The 19,237-nt window shown below is 33.1% G+C and overlaps 1 protein-coding gene across 1 annotated transcript in view; it reads right to left on the bottom strand.

Moving 5' to 3' along the window:
• Positions 1-16,606, bottom strand: part of LOC148300923 (uncharacterized) — a 112,744-nt gene extending 96,138 nt beyond the window's left edge. Inside the window, exon 1 of the mRNA XM_088274115.1 lies at positions 16,106-16,606. Coding sequence (XP_088130241.1) covers positions 16,106-16,286 — 181 coding nt within the window. The 5' untranslated portion in view covers positions 16,287-16,606. The remainder of the gene's footprint in view (positions 1-16,105) is intronic.
• Between the last annotated feature and the right edge of the window lie 2,631 nt (positions 16,607-19,237).

Here is a 19,237-nt window from a genome sequence, read left to right as displayed (position 1 = left end):
CTGCTGCACCGTATTTTTTTTGGCCAGTGAAGAAAATTTAAATAAATTGGAGATTTATGTATTAATAATTTATTATTAGATTAAAACCAATATTTTTAGCTTTCCCACTTTTTTATTTGACCAGCGACCGGGTTTCGTCGTTACTGACATCATCAGACTGATCCAGACTTCGTCGTTACCGACATCATCAGACCAGTCTGATGATGTCGGTAACGACAAAACCCGGTCGCTGGTCAAATAAAAAAGTGGAAAAGCTAAAAATATTGGTTTTAATCTAATAATAAATTAAAAATGCAATTCCATCACGAAGTGTCAGTGGATAATATAAATTTATGTATTAATTTTAAATCAAACACGGATTTTAAGAGTCTACTAAGTTGTATTTTATTAACAAAAACACATGAAAAATTATATTGTGACAATTGTTTCGCCTTGTTAGGGCATTATCAAACGAATGTGAAGATCAAATGGACTACGGTCCTTGTGTAGCTATACAATTCTAAGTGACAGTTTTAACACGTGCAGCAATAATTTATGGGAGACAACAGTAGCTGATGGGGGATGTAGGTATGTACCCTTATATTTATTTTCTGGGAAAGGAAGAATTTATTGACATGGCCATATTTTAGAGAATTAATATTTTAAAGCTTAATACAATTGTTGGTAATATTATTTTTTAAGAATTGATATATGTACAGTATCTACTCAATGAATTAGGGCCACCCATTATTTTTTTGAATACTCTGAAATCTTTTGGATTATTATATTTATTTTACATAAATTCTTTAAGTTTTCTATTGACATCTAATATCATGTATATTACCTTCAATAATATGTAAAATATACCTGGATTATTTAAGCCTTTACAAAATTTCAAACCCTTTTTCTGAGAAAGGTCCCTAATTAGCACAGGTAGACAGATAGCTGAAAGTTCAAAAAATAGTCCTATCTCATTTATTAGTGAAGTTTCTTGAGTTCTGGTTATTGTTTTGTTCAGAGAGGTTATATAGTTATCGTGTCTTGTGAAAAAAACTTAATTTTTAATTTTAGTTCATAAAGTATATTTTTTTTTGTAAACACAAGTGTTTTTTTTTAAAAGGACAAAATGGGAAAAAGTAGAGACATTTCTAAGAAAAAAAAGTCTAGTGTTATAGTGCTACTGAAATAAGGAATACTATCTAATAGAGAAATTTCAAAAAAAGAAAACGTTTCTCGTCAAACAGTGGACAGAATTTCAAAATCAATAAATAATCAGTCACCCGCCACCAGCAATCGGCGGAAGAACTGTCGTAGGATTAGAAAAACAACACCGAGGACTGATCGAAAAATCGTTCAAAGTGCCTTAGAAAACCGTAGTGCATCAGCAAAAACATTAAAAATAAAATTGGAAGAAGAGGATATAAATATATCGGTATCAACACTGAGGCGACGTCTTTACGAAGTAAATCTGAAATGCAGGCGCCCTGTAAAAGTACCAAAATTGACACCACGAATGAAAGCGGATCAATTAAAATGGGCCAGGCTACATCGAAATTACTCGGTAGATGATTGGAAAAAGGTATTTATTTAAATTGAATTTTCAACATATCATTTTAGTAAATAAACTTATATATTTGAATTAAACTTAAATTTTCATTATTTTTCAGGTCATCTTTAGTGATGAGTGCCGGTTAGAAGCCGTGACAGAGAGCCGTCAATTCGTCAGGAGAACACCAATGGAACGTTACAATGAGGCCTGTGTGGTAAAAGTTATCAAACACCCCCCTGCAACAATGATATGGTCATGTATTATTAACAATTTACCTGGGCCGTTGTTTTTCGTGGAAGGAACAACGAACCAAAATTCCTATAAGCAGGTCCTCGAACGAATTTTATTGCCCTTCTACCATACCCTCGACCCAACAGAAGGTCCATACACCTTCATGCAGGATGGGGCACCTTGCCACCGGGCTAAATCAATAATAAAATTTTTGTCTAGCAAAAATCTGCCTTTGCTCCCCTGGCCTGGAAATTCTCCGGACCTCAATCCTATAGAAAACGTATGGAGCATGTTAAAAAATAAGGTATACTCATTTCCAAATCCGACAGTAGACTGTCTAAAAAAAAATATTTAAAAATTTGGTCAGAAGACGAAGAAATAAAAAACATGATAAAACAGTGCATTTTAAGTATGCCAAAAGAATTGAGGCAGTTATTTCTGCCAAAGGTGGAAATACTAAATACTAACTATATTTATATGAAAATATATGCATAATTTAAGCGTAATAAAGTGTTCATGTGTAAATAAAATTCAGTGTTGTTTTATTCAAGGTTTTCTCTGAGTTATTCCTGTTTGAATTCAGAAATTGCGCGAAATTCTGCGTGGCCCTAATTAATTGAGTAGATACTGTATATGTAATTATTAGTTAATCAATAACGCATCATGCAAGCGTTTACATAGAGAGAGATGATGTACAGTAATAGTCTATTTAAATATGTTTAGCAGTAGTGAAGACATAAGGTTGGTTTGTTCATTAGGTAGTGGGGGATGTAGGTATGTACCCTTATATTTATTTTCTGGGAAAGGAAGAATTTATTGACATGGCAATTTTTATTTTTATTTTAAGAAAGAATTTATATAAGTAGATATAATTAACATTAAACGTAAATAATTACAAATTAAACGCCATATTAATGAATAAATTGGAGATTCTTTAAAATGAATCTATGAGAATAGAGCTTAAGAAAAATGTATTTAAGATATAGTATCTTTTTTTATAGGTACCTCAACTGGTAACCCTTAAAAAAGAGAAAATATATATTTATGACTATTTTTAAACATAAATTTTTATAAACGACGAAGCGCCTAAATACTTAAAGAATAAAGTTATTTGAAATTTAACAAAATTCATAAACATGTTACTAGAAATAAGGATATAATAAGAACCCCCCCCCCCAATATATATACTAATATACTAATTTTATTAACATTTTTGTAAAAAATAAATAAGTAAAAATGACTAACCACAAAGTAAATGCTTTAAATATTAATAATATTGAGAATAATATAATAAGACATAAATAATAATTAAAAAAAAAAAACAAAATAGCAGAGTAGCAAAATTGTATTATGTATAACGGTTGTAAAATGCACGATAATATGCCTGAATGTATGAAGAATGAAAAGAGTATGAAAGAATTTTAAAATATATGTTTTGTTTACTGTAAGAAGATGTAAATATGATGTAAATCAAGTGTAAATAATAGTTTGTATTAAATGTAATATAAACTAACTTTTTTCTGTCCGCCTCCGTAGTGTCATGGTCAGCACACTCCGCTACCGTTCTGGAGGTCCCGGGTTCGATTCCCAAGGGGGGTAAAAATAAATATAAGTGATTTTTTCACTGTGATATTTATTCAATATTACCATGGACTGGTACCTGAAGCGGAGGGCTGATCACCCTTCCTTCATGTGTAAATGATCAAGATAACACTGCGTTTATATGACACAGTGCCCTATGCACCATTGGGGTGCGGATAAGGGTTTTATTATTTTATTATTATTAAAAAAATCTACAGATAATAGCACCAATTATCATAATAATGAAAGAAAACAAATTACGAGTAGACGGTTGTAAGATAGAAAACAAATTTAACTGCAGTGAGTCAACTACCTTTTTAAATGAATGTAAAATCAATTATCATTTTCTTATCTTACGAAATAAATACTACGATTACCGTATCGTCGAGGAAATGGATATCTATCACGATAAGCATATCATTTTCGAGATCTTGTAAGTGCCATCAGGAAGACATTGACAAAAAAAAATCATTAATTGATTGGGTGGACCATAGACATCAACAAATAGAGCCGCCAATAATTTAGCAATGTTACCAATATCAAAATAAATAAACCAATATCAATATCAATATCCATCGTTTCTGTGACGTCATTCATTACCAACTTACGAAAACAACGTATTTACTAAGGCGAATTTTCCAAAAAAAATGAATGAAAATATTGATTATATTGGTTGTTATAAACACTTCACGAGTCTAATACAATCCTTTATAGGTTGAGTATGTTAAATTAGATATTCCTCCCGTCTGACAATGATCGATTCTGGCATACAATACACCTTATGTATTTTCCATTCTAGAGCGCGAAAAATGCGCCTTATCATTAAAAGTAGGTACTGTTGCGCAAGAAAAAATTGGGCAAGAACATGTGATCGCTAACCTCAATTTAAAAACCCACCCGGGCCTATTAATTAGACAAAGTACCTACCGGACAGAATTTATGGCCGACGAATTACGCGGGTGCCTATTATTTGAGTTGCCAGGATGAAAAAAGCCAGTTAAATCATCGGCCACGCTGGATTAGTTTCGGCGTTTAGCTACGCGTTTATCGCGTGGCAGCGCCGCCATTGGGCCGTTCAAACATTCAAACTGCGAACAATGATTCCAATTTTGACGTTTACTTTTGTACAAAATTAACAATAAATTAAAAAAAAGTGAAGTAATTCCAGTTTCAAGGTCATTTCTAATTATAAGCACTGATTTCTGTAAAAAAACATTATTCAGACAGATATCCTAACACAATGGTGCATAGGGCACTGAATTTGAAGGATGGAGTGCTAACACTATCGTTAATTGTACGAAAGCAATAGATGTCTCTAGTGAAGTTCTAGTGATTCAAGAACAATGTTTCAAAATTAGTTCATATATATAGAACTTCCAATAATTTGGGTAGTGTGGTTGTCAATAATGGGTAGAATTGGTGAATGTTACACGTGTGTAAAGTGATCACTTAAACCAGCCTATGACGGTGGTCAGCCCCGTAAATGCCCAGACTTCCATATTCTTCTTCATCTTTGATGAGATGTTAAAAATAACTATATCCCTTTTTTTTACTTTTCGTATTAATAATTGTTTTTTTTTTAATATACAGTACCTACCTACTAAACAACGTGCCTGAAGGGGTTAGATCTAAGAATTCAGCATATGACCCTGTCGCTGTGGGAGGTACGCCATTAAATTTACTTTTAAATGCCGACTTTAACTGATATTCTATGTCGTTTCATATAAAGTTTCCATAAATTCCGGGTTTTACTGCGTTTATACCGCGCGTTGACATCTTTTGACTTCAATTTCAAATATAAAGTCGAGTCCTATTCGTGGGATAATATAAGATGAACTCTTTTCATATACAAAATACCAATCACACGCTTCATGATACATACCACGAGATACACATAGAATTTTGTCACATAGATGATGCCAAAAACTCACATATGACAGAACGTGTCAGTTCACGCCCGATTTTGTATTTTTAGAATATGGTATACTTATATTGGATTTTTTGTTTGTTTTTTAGAATATGCATTGAAAAATAAGTTTTTGCTTCTGGTCTGTGCTCCCGGGACTCTAAAATTGATGAATGATAAAAGCTCTGGGCAATCTACATTATTATTTAAAATTTTATACAGAAAAATAAGGTCAGCATTGTTCCTGCGTGTTACGAGCTTGGGTAAATTCATAAATTCATTGCTTGGAGCCATCCGTCTAAAATTACAATATGAAATTATTATTATAATACAAAACTTCTTCTTCTAACCCTTATCCGCAACCAATGGTCCATATGATATAGATAAATACGGACATTCATAGCTAATCCCCTTAATTAACTATAAATGAAGTAAAAAAATATATAATTTAGATTTATTTGCTGAAAACATTAAAAAACCATCTCGCAACGCTCACGAAACAAGCGTAGGTCTGCTCTTGTCGGGAGCTCAAGAGCTACTGACCGCTAGCTAGAGATCATTGAGCTTTGAGCTCCTCACGCTTACACAGTGCATGTATGCAAGAGTGAGATGCGAATATTGATTCGCGGTTCCCGCACTCTCTTCACGCGCTATTTATATATTTATATATATATATATATATATATATATATATATATATAAATATATATATATATATATATATATATATATATATATATATATATATTTATATATATATATATATATATATATATATATATATATATATATATATATATATATATATATATATATATATATATATATATATATATATATATATATATATATATATATATATATATATATATATATATATATATATATATATATATATATATATATATATATATATATATATATATATATATATATATATATATATATATATATATATATATGTATATATAATACCTCCGATGTACCCGATAAATTCAGATTATTATTAATATTATTTTTTAAATCAATGCGTAAAAACGCTATGGAGAAATACCTCAAATCTTAGCTTTGTATTTATTATATTTATAGAGATATTATAGTTATTAGAAGCAATATGTACTGGGTACACAACACCGGGAAGGGAAGGTTAAAAAATCGGGCGTGAAAAAACATGTGACCTCTTTCCGGAGGAATGAATTCGGTGCTTGCGAATATCCCCCTGATATGACGCGTCATAATTTTATTATGAATGTCTTCCGTTTAGATTCTGTATTCTTTCCCATGGTTTTATTAAATAATTAATTATTATTACGCATACATTTGCTGCCTAACTGCGCCATTAATAGGAAATTAAGTAATGATTGTATAATTTAATTGTTCTAGCGTAATTATGGGTAAAAAATTCAAGACCATCGTGATATCATAACTATCAAAGGGTTTCCGGGAAAATATTGAAAGGAATCTGTCATAAATCATTCAATTGTTGGAGAATATATCCATAATTAAACACGGTTATTGGATTCAATTCTACTTTATTTATATATCGCTCACTCCGAACGTCAAAGAACGTCTAAAATAAAAAAACCTAATTTTTCAGGAGAACGTTTTTAAAGTTTCAAAATATAATACAAAAAAGTCAATTAAACAATTCCACATTTATGTTAAAATTATTATTTTATTTATTGTTTCGGCATTTACTTTGTGGTAAGACATGTTACAATGATTAAAGAAAACACTTCGTTTTTTACCACTTGAGTTTTATTTATTACTACATGTTTCAGAAGTTAAACATCCATCATTCAGGTCTGTATAATAACATAAGTTATTATACAGACCTGAATGATGAAAGTTTAACTTCTGAAACATGTAGTCTATAATAAAACTCAAGTGGTAAAAAACGAAGTGTTTTCTTTAATCATTATAATAATTATTAAAAAACATTCAGAGATTAAAAAAAAAGGGTATAATGAAATGTATAAAAATAAATATCAAGCAACTTATTGAACTTTTAACTATGCAACAGATCTTTTTAGGTAAATAAAACCTGAAGGTTTATTCTCCATGTGAAAAATATTAAGTACTTATATTAAAAAAAAATTAACAATACCTTTTCTTCAAAATGCAAAAACAACATTTTCTGCCCTGTAGCGGGTAAATATTAAGTTAAAAATATGCCGCTTTTGCTGGGATATAGTACATGGGCATTCTGAAACCATGCACAACTGAAAATTGACGATTTTAGATTTATGACGTTCTTGAAAGGAGTAAGCGATATGTTCTTATTAACAAAATATCTAAACGTAAAAGAGAAGATATCTCGAGATACTCAGCCCTGGCGTGGCAGTGATTGGTGCCGAGATAGAGTTACGAAACATAGGTGCACAGATAGATAGTAAGTGGATACCACGGATACAGGTTCGGTTCTTGCACACACACACTATCCACGCTCATGCCAGTGTATTCTCTTGACACACTATTGCCGAGGAATGCCGAAGGGATTGCCGCAAGACACGAGGTACGTACGAAACTGCAAATCGTTTACTAAACCTGTATACCCGTATGGATAAATGTATTTAATTATTTATTTATTTAAACCTCATGTTCAAACTTCCATAGACATCGACAAATAGAGCCGCCACTAATTTAGCAATGTCACCAATATTAAAATAAGTACATCGTTTCTGTGACGTCATTCATTACCAACTTACGAAAACGACGTTATTACGAAGGCGAATCAAATTTCCATCATAGAACGTTTTATGACGTCATATGGTTTATTGTCTATAGTTTATAGAGAGCCGCCACTAATTTAGCAATGTCACCAATATTAAAATAAGTACATCGTTTCTGTGACGTCATTCACTACCAATTTACGAAAACGACGTTATTACGAAGGCGAATCAAATTTCCGTCATCGAACGTTTTATGACGTAATACGGTTTATTGTCTATGGTTTATAGAGCTGTAATAGTAGTATTGTGGATTTTTTGTTTCCACAACACTACCATTTGTGTTATACAAATATGGGAGGGGTGGGGTGGACCATAGACATCAACAAATAAAGCCGCCAATAATTTAGCAATGTCACCAATATTAAAATAACTCCATCGTTTCTGTGACGTCATTCATTACCAACTTACGAAAACAATCTTATTACGAAGGCGAATTTTCCAAAAGAAAATGATGAATTAAATTATTGATTTTATAGGCTGTTATTAACACAAAACGAGTCTAATGCAATCCTTTATCTCGTAGGTTAAGTATTTTAAATTAGATATTCCTCCCGACTGCAAAAATCCCATTCAGAAGAGTGGGTACGTCATAAAGACCACGTGACTGTTTTAAAGTATGCAGAGACAAAACGTCGCAATATATCGAGATTCTGTCTATAACCTTCGCATACAGAATGACACCGTCTTAACCCTCTGATTACTAAAAACCGATATATCAACTTTCAAACGTATGTGAATAATGTCCATAACTGGGCGAAACAATTGTCCTAAAAAAATATGTGTTTTTTAACAATAAAATACAATATACAACATTTTGAGTGTGTCCAAATACTTGTTCACAAAATCTGGATTATCTCCAATTACAGGAGTTATTTTCATATTATTTTTTGACATCTCATCAAAGATGAAGAAGAATATGGAAGTCTGGGCATTTACGGGGCTGACGACCGTCATAGGCTGGTTTAAGTGATCACTTTACACACGTGTAACATTCACCAATTCTACCCATTATTGACAACCACACTACTCAAATTCTTGGAAGTTCTATATATATGAACTAATTTAGAAACCTTGTTCATGAATCACTAAAACCTCACTAGAGACATCTATTGGTGAGATGTAAAGAAGCTTTTTATTAAGCAGAAACTCTTATATTAGTATGTGAGATCCGAATCCCGGATTATAATCACACACATGAGAAACGCCAGAAAATACCATTTTCATTTTTATTATTAAGCTTATAATTTGACCAGATAATTTATTTACAACATTTTGAGTGTGTCCAAATACTTGTTCACAAAATCTGGATTATCTCCAATTACAGGAGTTATTTTCATATTATTTTTTGACATCTCATCAAAGATGAAGAAGAATATGGAAGTCTGGGCATTTACGGGGCTTACGACCGTCATAGGCTGGTTTAAGTGATCACTTTACACACGTGTAACATTCACCAATTCTACCCATTATTGACAACCACACTACTCAAATTCTTGGAAGTTCTATATATATGAACTAATTTAGAAACCTTGTTCATGAATCACTAAAACCTCACTAGAGACATCTATTGGTGAGATGTCAAGATTTTAGTGATTCATGAACAAGGTTTCTAAATTAGTTCATATATATAGAACTTCCAAGAATTTGAGTAGTGTGGTTGTCAATAATGGGTAGAATTGGTGAATGTTACACGTGTGTAAAGTGATCACTTAAACCAGCCTATGACGGTCGTAAGCCCCGTAAATGCCCAGACTTCCATATTCTTCTTCATCTTTGATGAGATGTCAAAAAAAAAAATAATAATAATAATATGAAAATACAATATAGTAGACACAAAAAATCAGTGTTTGATTTTAACATTTAATACATTAATTAAAATGGAGTTCTACAAATAAAACGCCAAATCTGTAAATATATATATTATTTTATTGCTAAAAAATTATTATTATAAAAAAAAAGAAATGCGATTGTGATAAAATGGCAGTTTTTCTCGATTTCTCCTTTTTCATGTTGGTGTAGTTTGTGTCTTGATTTCAGGGTTGCCAGTCTGTGGGGATTCCCCAAACTCCGGGGAATCTCAACTCGATGGGGAATTTGTGGGGATTGGCACTATGTGGGGAAAATGAGGTGATTTTATCATTTTACCATTTATCAATATAATAATGTTTCGGAAGTATATTTTTTGCGTGTTCTTTTTGAGTATTATTTTTTATGTGTTTTGAAGTGAGTCAATTATTATTTGTGTGTACTATGTAACCAAATATTTGTCAGTGTACTAGCTGTTTTGTTAGGCTGTCCTTTGTCATATATTTTATTACGTGTCAAATGTATTTTTAATTACTATGTATTTTATATTTTTAAAAAAAATTCAAAGTAGTCGATTTCTTACGAAAACTTTTTTCCATGGGATAATTATGTGGGGAATCGGGACATTGTTTTTCCCCAAATTGGGAAAATTGATCTAGATTTTTGGGGAATTCAGAAAATTGGCATTGGCAACGCTGCTTGATTTATACCCCTCAATTATCACATATCGCTCACTGCTTTCAAGAACGTCATAAATAAAAAAACTTGATTTTTCAGAACGTTTTTAAAGTTTAAAAATATAATACAATGTATTAAAAATAAATATCAAGCCACTTATTGAACTTTTTACTGTGCAAAATATCTTTTTAGGTAAAACCTAAAGGTTTTTTCTCCGTTTGAAAAATATTTATTTTATTTAAAAAAAATAATTAAACAATACCTTTTCTTCAAAATGCAAAATTAACACTTTCTGCCCTGTAGCGGGTAAATATTAAGTTAAAAATATGACACTTTTGCTAGGATATAGTACATTTTCTGGGCATGGCCGAAAACACGCATAACTGGAAATTCACGATTTTTTTTATTTATAACGTTCTTGAAAGGAGTGAGCGATATATAACACATTTTACTTTTGAATTATCTATGTTTAAATCGCGGTATTTCTGGCATAGCAATCCCAAAAGCCCTGGTAACCAAAGGGTTTGAGCGTCTCTCAAACGGTCGATGATTGAAGCGCAGTAACCCATACCTGTATGAGGAATGCAAATAAAAAACGGAGGTCGTCCCGAAGGTAAACGGAACCAAATACCTCGGGGATAGAACGGGCTAGGTTGAGGATAATGCCAGAATTATACCAGGTCATGGGGAATGGTGGGGAGATGAGTGGATAGCCCGACGCGAACATATGGTAGAACCTGACTGCGGACCAGAAACTGCGACTGATAGAGAACAAATACAAAAATGTAAAGATAAATTGAAAAAAATTATAACATTTTGAGTGTATCCGAATACTTATCATGTTTTTCAATTTTTTTTATATTTTTTATTTGGGTTCTATTTCAATTTTTTCAATTTCAATTTATTCAATAATTAATATACAATGTAAGTGGAAAAAAGAGCAGAGGAAGACCGAGAAAAACATGGCACGATCAGGTATGCCAAATACTTGAAAGTGGTCAGGTTAGGAGTCGTAACAATCGGCGGGTATGTATGAGGAGATGCATGAACGTGGAAGAGGCGAAGAATGTTTGCAAAGACAGAGTGGTGACGTTCTATTCTCTCTGCCTACCCCTGCGGGGAAGCGGCGTGATGGTTAGTTAGTTAGTTAGTTAGTTAGTTTTTTCAATAATTAATATATACATTACAAACTAACATTTAAGGCGTATACATTAAAAAAACAAATTAAAAAGTAAGCAAGAAGACTCTTGTTAAATGTGTAGAAGAATCCCGCTTCGGAAAACTCCTTTGGACACATGTAACAGATCAATATCCAATGTGATATTGTTCAACATAGCGGTAGCTCTTCCTACAGGCATAACCATCGGCAGGTTGGTCCTATGTATAGGAATGTGAAACAATCTATGCCGACGCTGTCTTAGGTAACTATCGGGAACATACAGACCAATGCTCCGGATAATTTCAGGATTATCGATCATACCGCGCAACAATCGAAAAAAATGCGTTAACAAAATGGGTTAACAACAGTAACATATGTAAAACAAAACATTAAAATATACATTAAACAAGCCAATTATAGCTAACCACAGAAACATAAAGATTAGTACAAAATATTTAGTGTACATCTAGCAAACGAATGAATGTGTGTGTGTGATGTTAATTCTAGTAGGGACATACATACATAGTTTTTAAAGATTCTGAGAGGACAATATGCTCACCATTGGACTTTTCAACACAGATTTTCAGCAATTGAAAATGTCAACTTGGCTAAAACATGAGTTGTACTCACTAGCCATTCGAAACATAGGTGAACTCCGCGGATAATTAGTTCGAAGGACAGGTACTCTGAATAAAGATTGTGACGTGTGTCGGCTACGGTAGCCAGGAATAAAATCAAAGTAGAGGACATCATGGATTGCGTGGCAAAACTCAAATGGCAGTGGGCAGGGCATATAGCGCGACAGGACCCCACAAGATGGACCCCAAGGATTCTACGATGGAGACCTTGGGAGAGCAAAAGAGGTGCCGGAAGACCCCAAAAGAGATGGTCTGAAGGTATTGTCGCTGTGGGGGGTAAAAACTGGCTGCAAGCAGCAACCGACCAGAGGAAATGGAAAGAAGGGGAAGAGGCCTATATCTAGCAGTGGAGGTCAGAGGGCTAATAATGAAGAAGAATAATAATTTTTGTTACGTGGCAGAGACTAGTTCTGTGCTCTGAAGACCTATGGGTATTTCTAGAAGCGAATGATGTTTAGCTTGTATACAGACACGATATAAAATGCACGCCTAACCGTCCACATACTCGATAGCTCCGAGTCGCCTGTATCGAGATTCGTTCCTGATTACGCGGAACCGGTTCTCTTGACATAAAAAAGAAATTTCAATACAAATTAACGATTATCACCGTGAGACAACCGGTTCTGAGGATTCAGGGAACAGCCTCTAATGTTTAAAACAACAGAATTATAATATCCTAGCTATTTTCGTCGATTTCGTCTTAAATCGACGCTCTCTTCAAACCATTTACGATACTTAAGTATTCAATCGGCATTTGTTTACACTATTTGTTATTTGATTTTATTTTTTGGGAATAATGCAGCTTTATAAAATTAAACAACTTTGTTTTAACCACTTTTTTATTATTAGTACACTTTAACCGTTTCGACAAGAACCTTGTCATCATCGGGGTTTATTAAATTCTAAAACATTATAAACATTAAAATACTCACAATTAATTACATTCCACTACCAAAAACTAAATCCTAAATGTAAGGGAATTTAATTAATTATAAGTATTTTAATGTTTTAGAATTTAATAAACCCTAATGATGACAAGGTTCTTGTCGAAACCGGTAGGTTAAAGTGTACTAATAATTAAAAAAAAAGTGTTATTTTTTTACATCTCATCAAAGATGAAGAAGAATATGGAAGTCTGGGCATTTACGGGGCTGACTACTTTTACTATGACATCAGGATATTCCGATAGTATTCTCAAATGCAATTATATTATTCTGATACAATTTACAGTATTTTCGGATGCAATTGACGTATCTTGCTATTATTTACAGTATTTATAACTGCAATTATGGTGTTCTGGAATAATATACAGTATTTTCCCATGACATAAGAGTATTCCGCTTTATTTACAGTATTTTCGCATGCAATTGACACATTTTGCTACTATTTATAGCATTTTCAAATGTAATTATGGTATTCTGGTATAACTTACAGTATTTTCATATGCAATCGATATATTTTGCCATTATTTACAGTATTTTCAATGTGACTGGTGTTCTGGTATAATTTATGGTATTTTCACAGCAAATCGGGATATTTTGCTTTTACTTACAGTATTTTCTAATGTAATTGCGGTATTTTAGTAAAACTTATAGTATTTTTGCTTATTTAAAATGTATTCTATTATAATTTGCAGTATTTATAAATGCAATCGCGGTATTTTGATTTTATTTCATAATTATATAATTGATAGTAGTTTTGCATGTAGATGACGCATTATGATATTATTTTAAAATGTAATTAGGATTCGATATATTTCACATTCATATATTTCACAGTAAGTATTTTCGAGTGTAATTGGGGTATTCTGTTATAATTTACAACAATTTTTCATGTAATCGGGGCATTTTGGAATTATTCACAGCATTTAGAATTGTAAGCGTAATTTTGCTTTTATTTACTGTATTGTAAATTGAATTAAAAAGAGAAATATTTGTGTTTTTATTATTTACACAAATATTTCAACTTCATACTATTTCTGTGAGCCTGTTTTCGAATGGTATTGTGGTATTCTGGTTTTATTTACAGTAATTTCACATGTTACTGCGTATTTCTTATTGTTTACAGTATTTCGAATGTAATATGGATATTCTTTTATAAATTTTAAGTGTTTTCGCATGTAATCGGAGTATTCTGATGTTATCAACAGTATTTTGGAATGTAATCGCGGTATTATGATATTATTTACATTATTTCGGAATGTATTTTAAGTCTTTTATCCTCATAAGATATCAACAGTCGATAGGTAATCTAATGAGTCAAGATTTGCTCAAAAGGCTGGTCGAATGGATACCAGAATGTATTTTGTTATTAATTTTCACGTTTGAGACCTGGAGATTGTAGTTACGTATATCGCTCACTCCTTTCAACAACATCATATATCGCTCACTCCTTTCAAGCACGTCATAAATCAAAAATCGTCAATTTTCAGTTGTGCATGTTTTCGGAATGCCCATAAAATGTACTATATCCCAGCAAAAGGGGCATATTTTTGACTTAATATTTACCCGCTACAGGGCAGAAAGTGTTGTTTTTTGCATTTTGAAGAAAATGTATTGTTTTTTTGTTTTTTTTTTTAAATAGAGAAATAACCTTCAGGTTTAACCTAAAAAGATCTTTGCACAGTAAAAAGTTCAATAAGTGGCTAGATATTTATTTTTAATAAATTGTTTTATATTTTTAAACTTTAAAATCGATTTATGACGTTCTTGAAAGGAGTGAGCGATATCAAAAATCACCAATTTTAAGTTGTGCATGTTTTTGGAATGCCCAGAAAATGTAATATATCCCAGAGCAAAAGCGGCATATTTTTAACTAAATATTTACCCATATTATTTTTTGACATCTCATCAAAGATGAAGAAGAATATGGAAGTCTGGGCATTTACGGGGCTGACGACCTTCATAGGCTGGTTTCACTTTATACACAGCCCGTAAATGTCCAGACTTCCATATTCTTCTTCATCTTTGATGAGATGTCAAAAAATAATATGAAAATAACTCCTTTAATTGGAGATAATCCAGATTTTGTGAACAAGTATTTGGACACACTCAAAATGTTGTGAATATTTACCCGCTACAGGACAGAATGGGTTGTTTTTGCATTTTGAAGAAAAGGTATTGTTTAATTATTATTTTAAATATTATTCAAATGGAGAAAAAACATTAAGTTTTTGCCTAAAAAGATCTGTTGCACAGTAAAAAGTTCAATAAGTGGCCTGATATTTATTTTTAATACTTAATGATCTCCTGAAAAATCGAGTTTTTTTATATAATATATGACGTTGTTGAAAGGCATATATCTATGATGTAATTATTTAATATTCTTCTTTTCATTTCTTTATCAGCCATCTCATCACTGCTGGATGTAGGCCTGCTGTAATGACTTCCAAACGTCTCTAGTTTGGGGTTTTTCGACCCATTTATTACCGTATTATTGTAATGATTCTAGATTATTATTATTTCATAGTTTTATTCTCAAATTGCTTTTAAAAAGTTACATTTATTAATACTTAATGACCTTGAGAGTACACCGGGTAAAAAAATCTGTATCACCTGTTGAATGTTACAAAAACGTCATTAAGTTCAGTTTATTGACATTTCGTTCAAAATGTTGCTATTTTAGACTTGCGAGATTTTAAGTCGTCATTCTACAAAACGTAAAGATCTTGATGAGGTGTTTTTGACAGAATTTGAGTCTGATGTTGTAATTTTGCAAATTTTCAATCATAATGTCAAAATTTCGACGTGATTCGCTTGTTTACAACCAGCTGTAGGGTGAACCGTTCCTAAATGCGGATCTGTGATCAGTGTAATCAGTGATTCTCAATCTTTTCTCGTCACTTACCCTTCTTGATCTTCCAGTAGTATCTGTAGAAGAGATACGCCAGCGCCAGGAGTACGAGGACGGCCAGCAGCGTCCCGAGAACGGCTCCCGCGATACTCCCTCCGTCGTAGCAGACCTCGTCGGCCGCTTCCGCGAGATCCGCCACCAAAACACAACACAGAACCAAACAGGTAACCAACATTGTGAACCAACTAACTAATCAATTGTCGAACCGGATATTTGTCATCGAAAGGAGGCACCGACTCGCGAATTCCGCGGCGCAGAGCGCGATCTATGACACAGGGATGCAGCGAAAATTGCACAAAACTCACGGGGAATGCATCTAAAACACACAGCGGTCGAGTCGCCTGCCTGCCTGTCACTTTTGAACTCGCTGTTTCAAGGCTGGACTATAATACGAGGGTCATTTTGCCATTAGTCCCGATATCCGTGATGTGACGCGACCAGAGACGCAGAACTGCGGAGCGGCCGTGCGGTTCGGTCGGTGGCCGCCGCGTGTGTGAGCCCGGAGCCGAGAGAGACGACACGGCCGCGGACTGTGTTTTGTACGAAGAAGGCCGGCACGTGAAAATGTATTACGGAAAGCCGTCGCGGCCGGGTAAGGTATGTGAGCAGACACCTGTTTGAATGCTCAAATCTGGCGTAGAGGTGTATTGCCAGCGGTTGGGAACGCGTGGTCCGTGACCCCCAAAAATCATACACCTAAGTAACTTAACTGCTAACTTTGAATGAATGAAATGTATAAACGCATGCCTCTAGCGAGATACCGAGTGTTTTTGCTTAAAATTTTCACTCATGAATTCCATGAAATTATAGTAACTAAATAAATGAATAAATCCACTCACGAGTAGGCATAGGCTATTCAACTTAAAAACTTGAAGCCAAGAATAGGCTGAAAAGCTGAATAGGGTCATAATAAGCGGTGTTGCATAAGCCGTAGCTAGATTTCATAGTCACTTGGACGTTAGGTAATTAAAAAAATCCGTGACCCCTCCACTCACCGAATCGACACTCAAATACGCAGCTGCGTATATAGCCATCTTGCCTTACGTTTTCGCTGGATAACTTGTGGAGGTCCTCACCAAAAAGTTCAATTCCACTATTGCACATAAAATTCTTCAAATGCAAATCTATTCTGTTTACTGTGTTCTATCGAAATCTTAATTAAAGTTGCGACAAAACGTGACCAATCTGTGTCAATACAATATGAAATCATTAAATCGCACCAAAACGTAACAGTTTTACAAGTTAGAGTTCCTGATTGCATAAAATCATTTATGATGGAAATGTAACGTTTTGGTGAGGACCTCCACACTTGTTCGTTGGGGTAGTACGGTTAATACATTATTGAATACTGTCGTTGTTGCCCAAAAATCAATAATATAAATAACACTTAAAATTCCGAGACGGACTCTCACAGAGGAAATATTCAACGAATTACAACATACGACAGTCAAACAACTATACGCTAGAACTATCCATTCATTTGAATTTTCAGAATAACTCTCACAAATTACAAGACATCACCTCCCAGGAAAACACTCAAATCACAATTTACACACTTTATGGTAACGTACATAGAGCTATAAGATCCATAACACAGAAACATACTAAACAAAATATAACACACACCTTTTTGCTCAAAAAAACTTTGCAATAAAGTTGTTCCATTTGTTTCCATTATCTAAATATAAAGCCATTAAAAATGGGAACTAAATATAAAAATGCCATTCATGAGTGAACAATGGGGAGATATGAAATAGACAAAGATAAACAGTTGAATTTTGTTTATAAATTTCGTAAAATGTGCCTTTGGCACGAGAAAACTCAGTGAACTGTCATATGCCCGTTTTTTATTAATAAAAAAGAGCACTAAAAGCGCCCTTCGCCAGCATAACTTGCATCTACTATCTGAAGAATGGCAACATTTTGTAAAACATCGTGTGATGCAAACATGTGCCAAATTTTGTCATGCCAAATTAAAATCGCATGTAATACGTAAAACATTTATTTTTACAAATCAATTAATTGAGACTTCATTTCCAACTAAGGCTCGTTTGTCAACAATGATTTCATCATAGATATTTGACTTTTTGTACTAAATCTGTGACCGAAATTAGCTCAAAAATGAATGGTTTATTTTCCGTATACTCGTTATCATCTGAGACTGTGGATAATATTAATTTATTGTATTAGTCAAAGAAAATATTGTAATTTACATCACAGATAAGAATGATAAGACTGGTGTTTTTATAACATTGTTATCGACCACATACTCATTTAAGTAGGTAATCTAGTTTAGACAATGAATGAGATAAAGTGCTAATCTTTTTTTTAGTAAATTCCTAGATTATCAATACCCATTTTAAATTGAAGTGTCTAGTCGGTATTTACAATATAGCATAATAAACATTTGTAGAATGCTAATAGCACCAATAAAAAAATATTTTGAGAAGACATTTTATTACATATTATAAACACAGTAGATTTTTTTTATGTTTTAATATGTAGCGTGGTTGTCAATCATGGGTGGAATGGTGAATGTTACATGTGTACAGAGTGATAAATTGAACCAGCATATAAAGGGTCGTATGCCCCGTAAATATCCAGACTTCCCTATTGTTCTTCATTTATGTTAAGATGTCAAAATGTTGACACATTTTGGACGGGTATTTTTTACGCTTGCGAACCGATGGCGACGGGATGTGATAATTGTATATTTATAGTTAAGACATTAACAAAGAGATTGGTACGTAATATTCATAGAAAAACATCAAATAGTTCCTTCTTTTCTGACTTTGAAACTAGGCCGGCGTAGTAGGTAAAAATACACTTCCCGTCATTAAGCATCAATCGACCAAACGGGTAAAAATACCTTCCCCGTTCTTAGTGTGTTTTAAAATTGGATTTGTTGTCTGTTCTTTTAACAGGCCCATAGTCTATGGTTGTCGATCCCTGGCGCTGTTTCTCTCGCTGACCGCTAGGGGCGCCCGGGTCGCAGCGCGACTGTCAAAAGCATACATATTTTTTCAATGTATAAATTTTTTCAACGTAAAAAATGTTTTCTCAATTAAAAAACCGGTGTGTCTGGTACGGTGGTGAAGATGCCGAGTATCCCATATATAAAAATGT

Source organism: Brachycentrus maculatus, unplaced genomic scaffold (assembly GCF_059751285.1).
Source record: "Brachycentrus maculatus isolate JH-2025_06_01 unplaced genomic scaffold, ASM5975128v1 h1tg000633l, whole genome shotgun sequence".
Classification (NCBI taxonomy): Eukaryota; Metazoa; Arthropoda; class Insecta; order Trichoptera; family Brachycentridae; genus Brachycentrus; species Brachycentrus maculatus.
The sequence above is the reverse complement of the archived record's forward strand: the minus strand, read 5'-3'. Positions and strand labels throughout refer to the sequence as shown.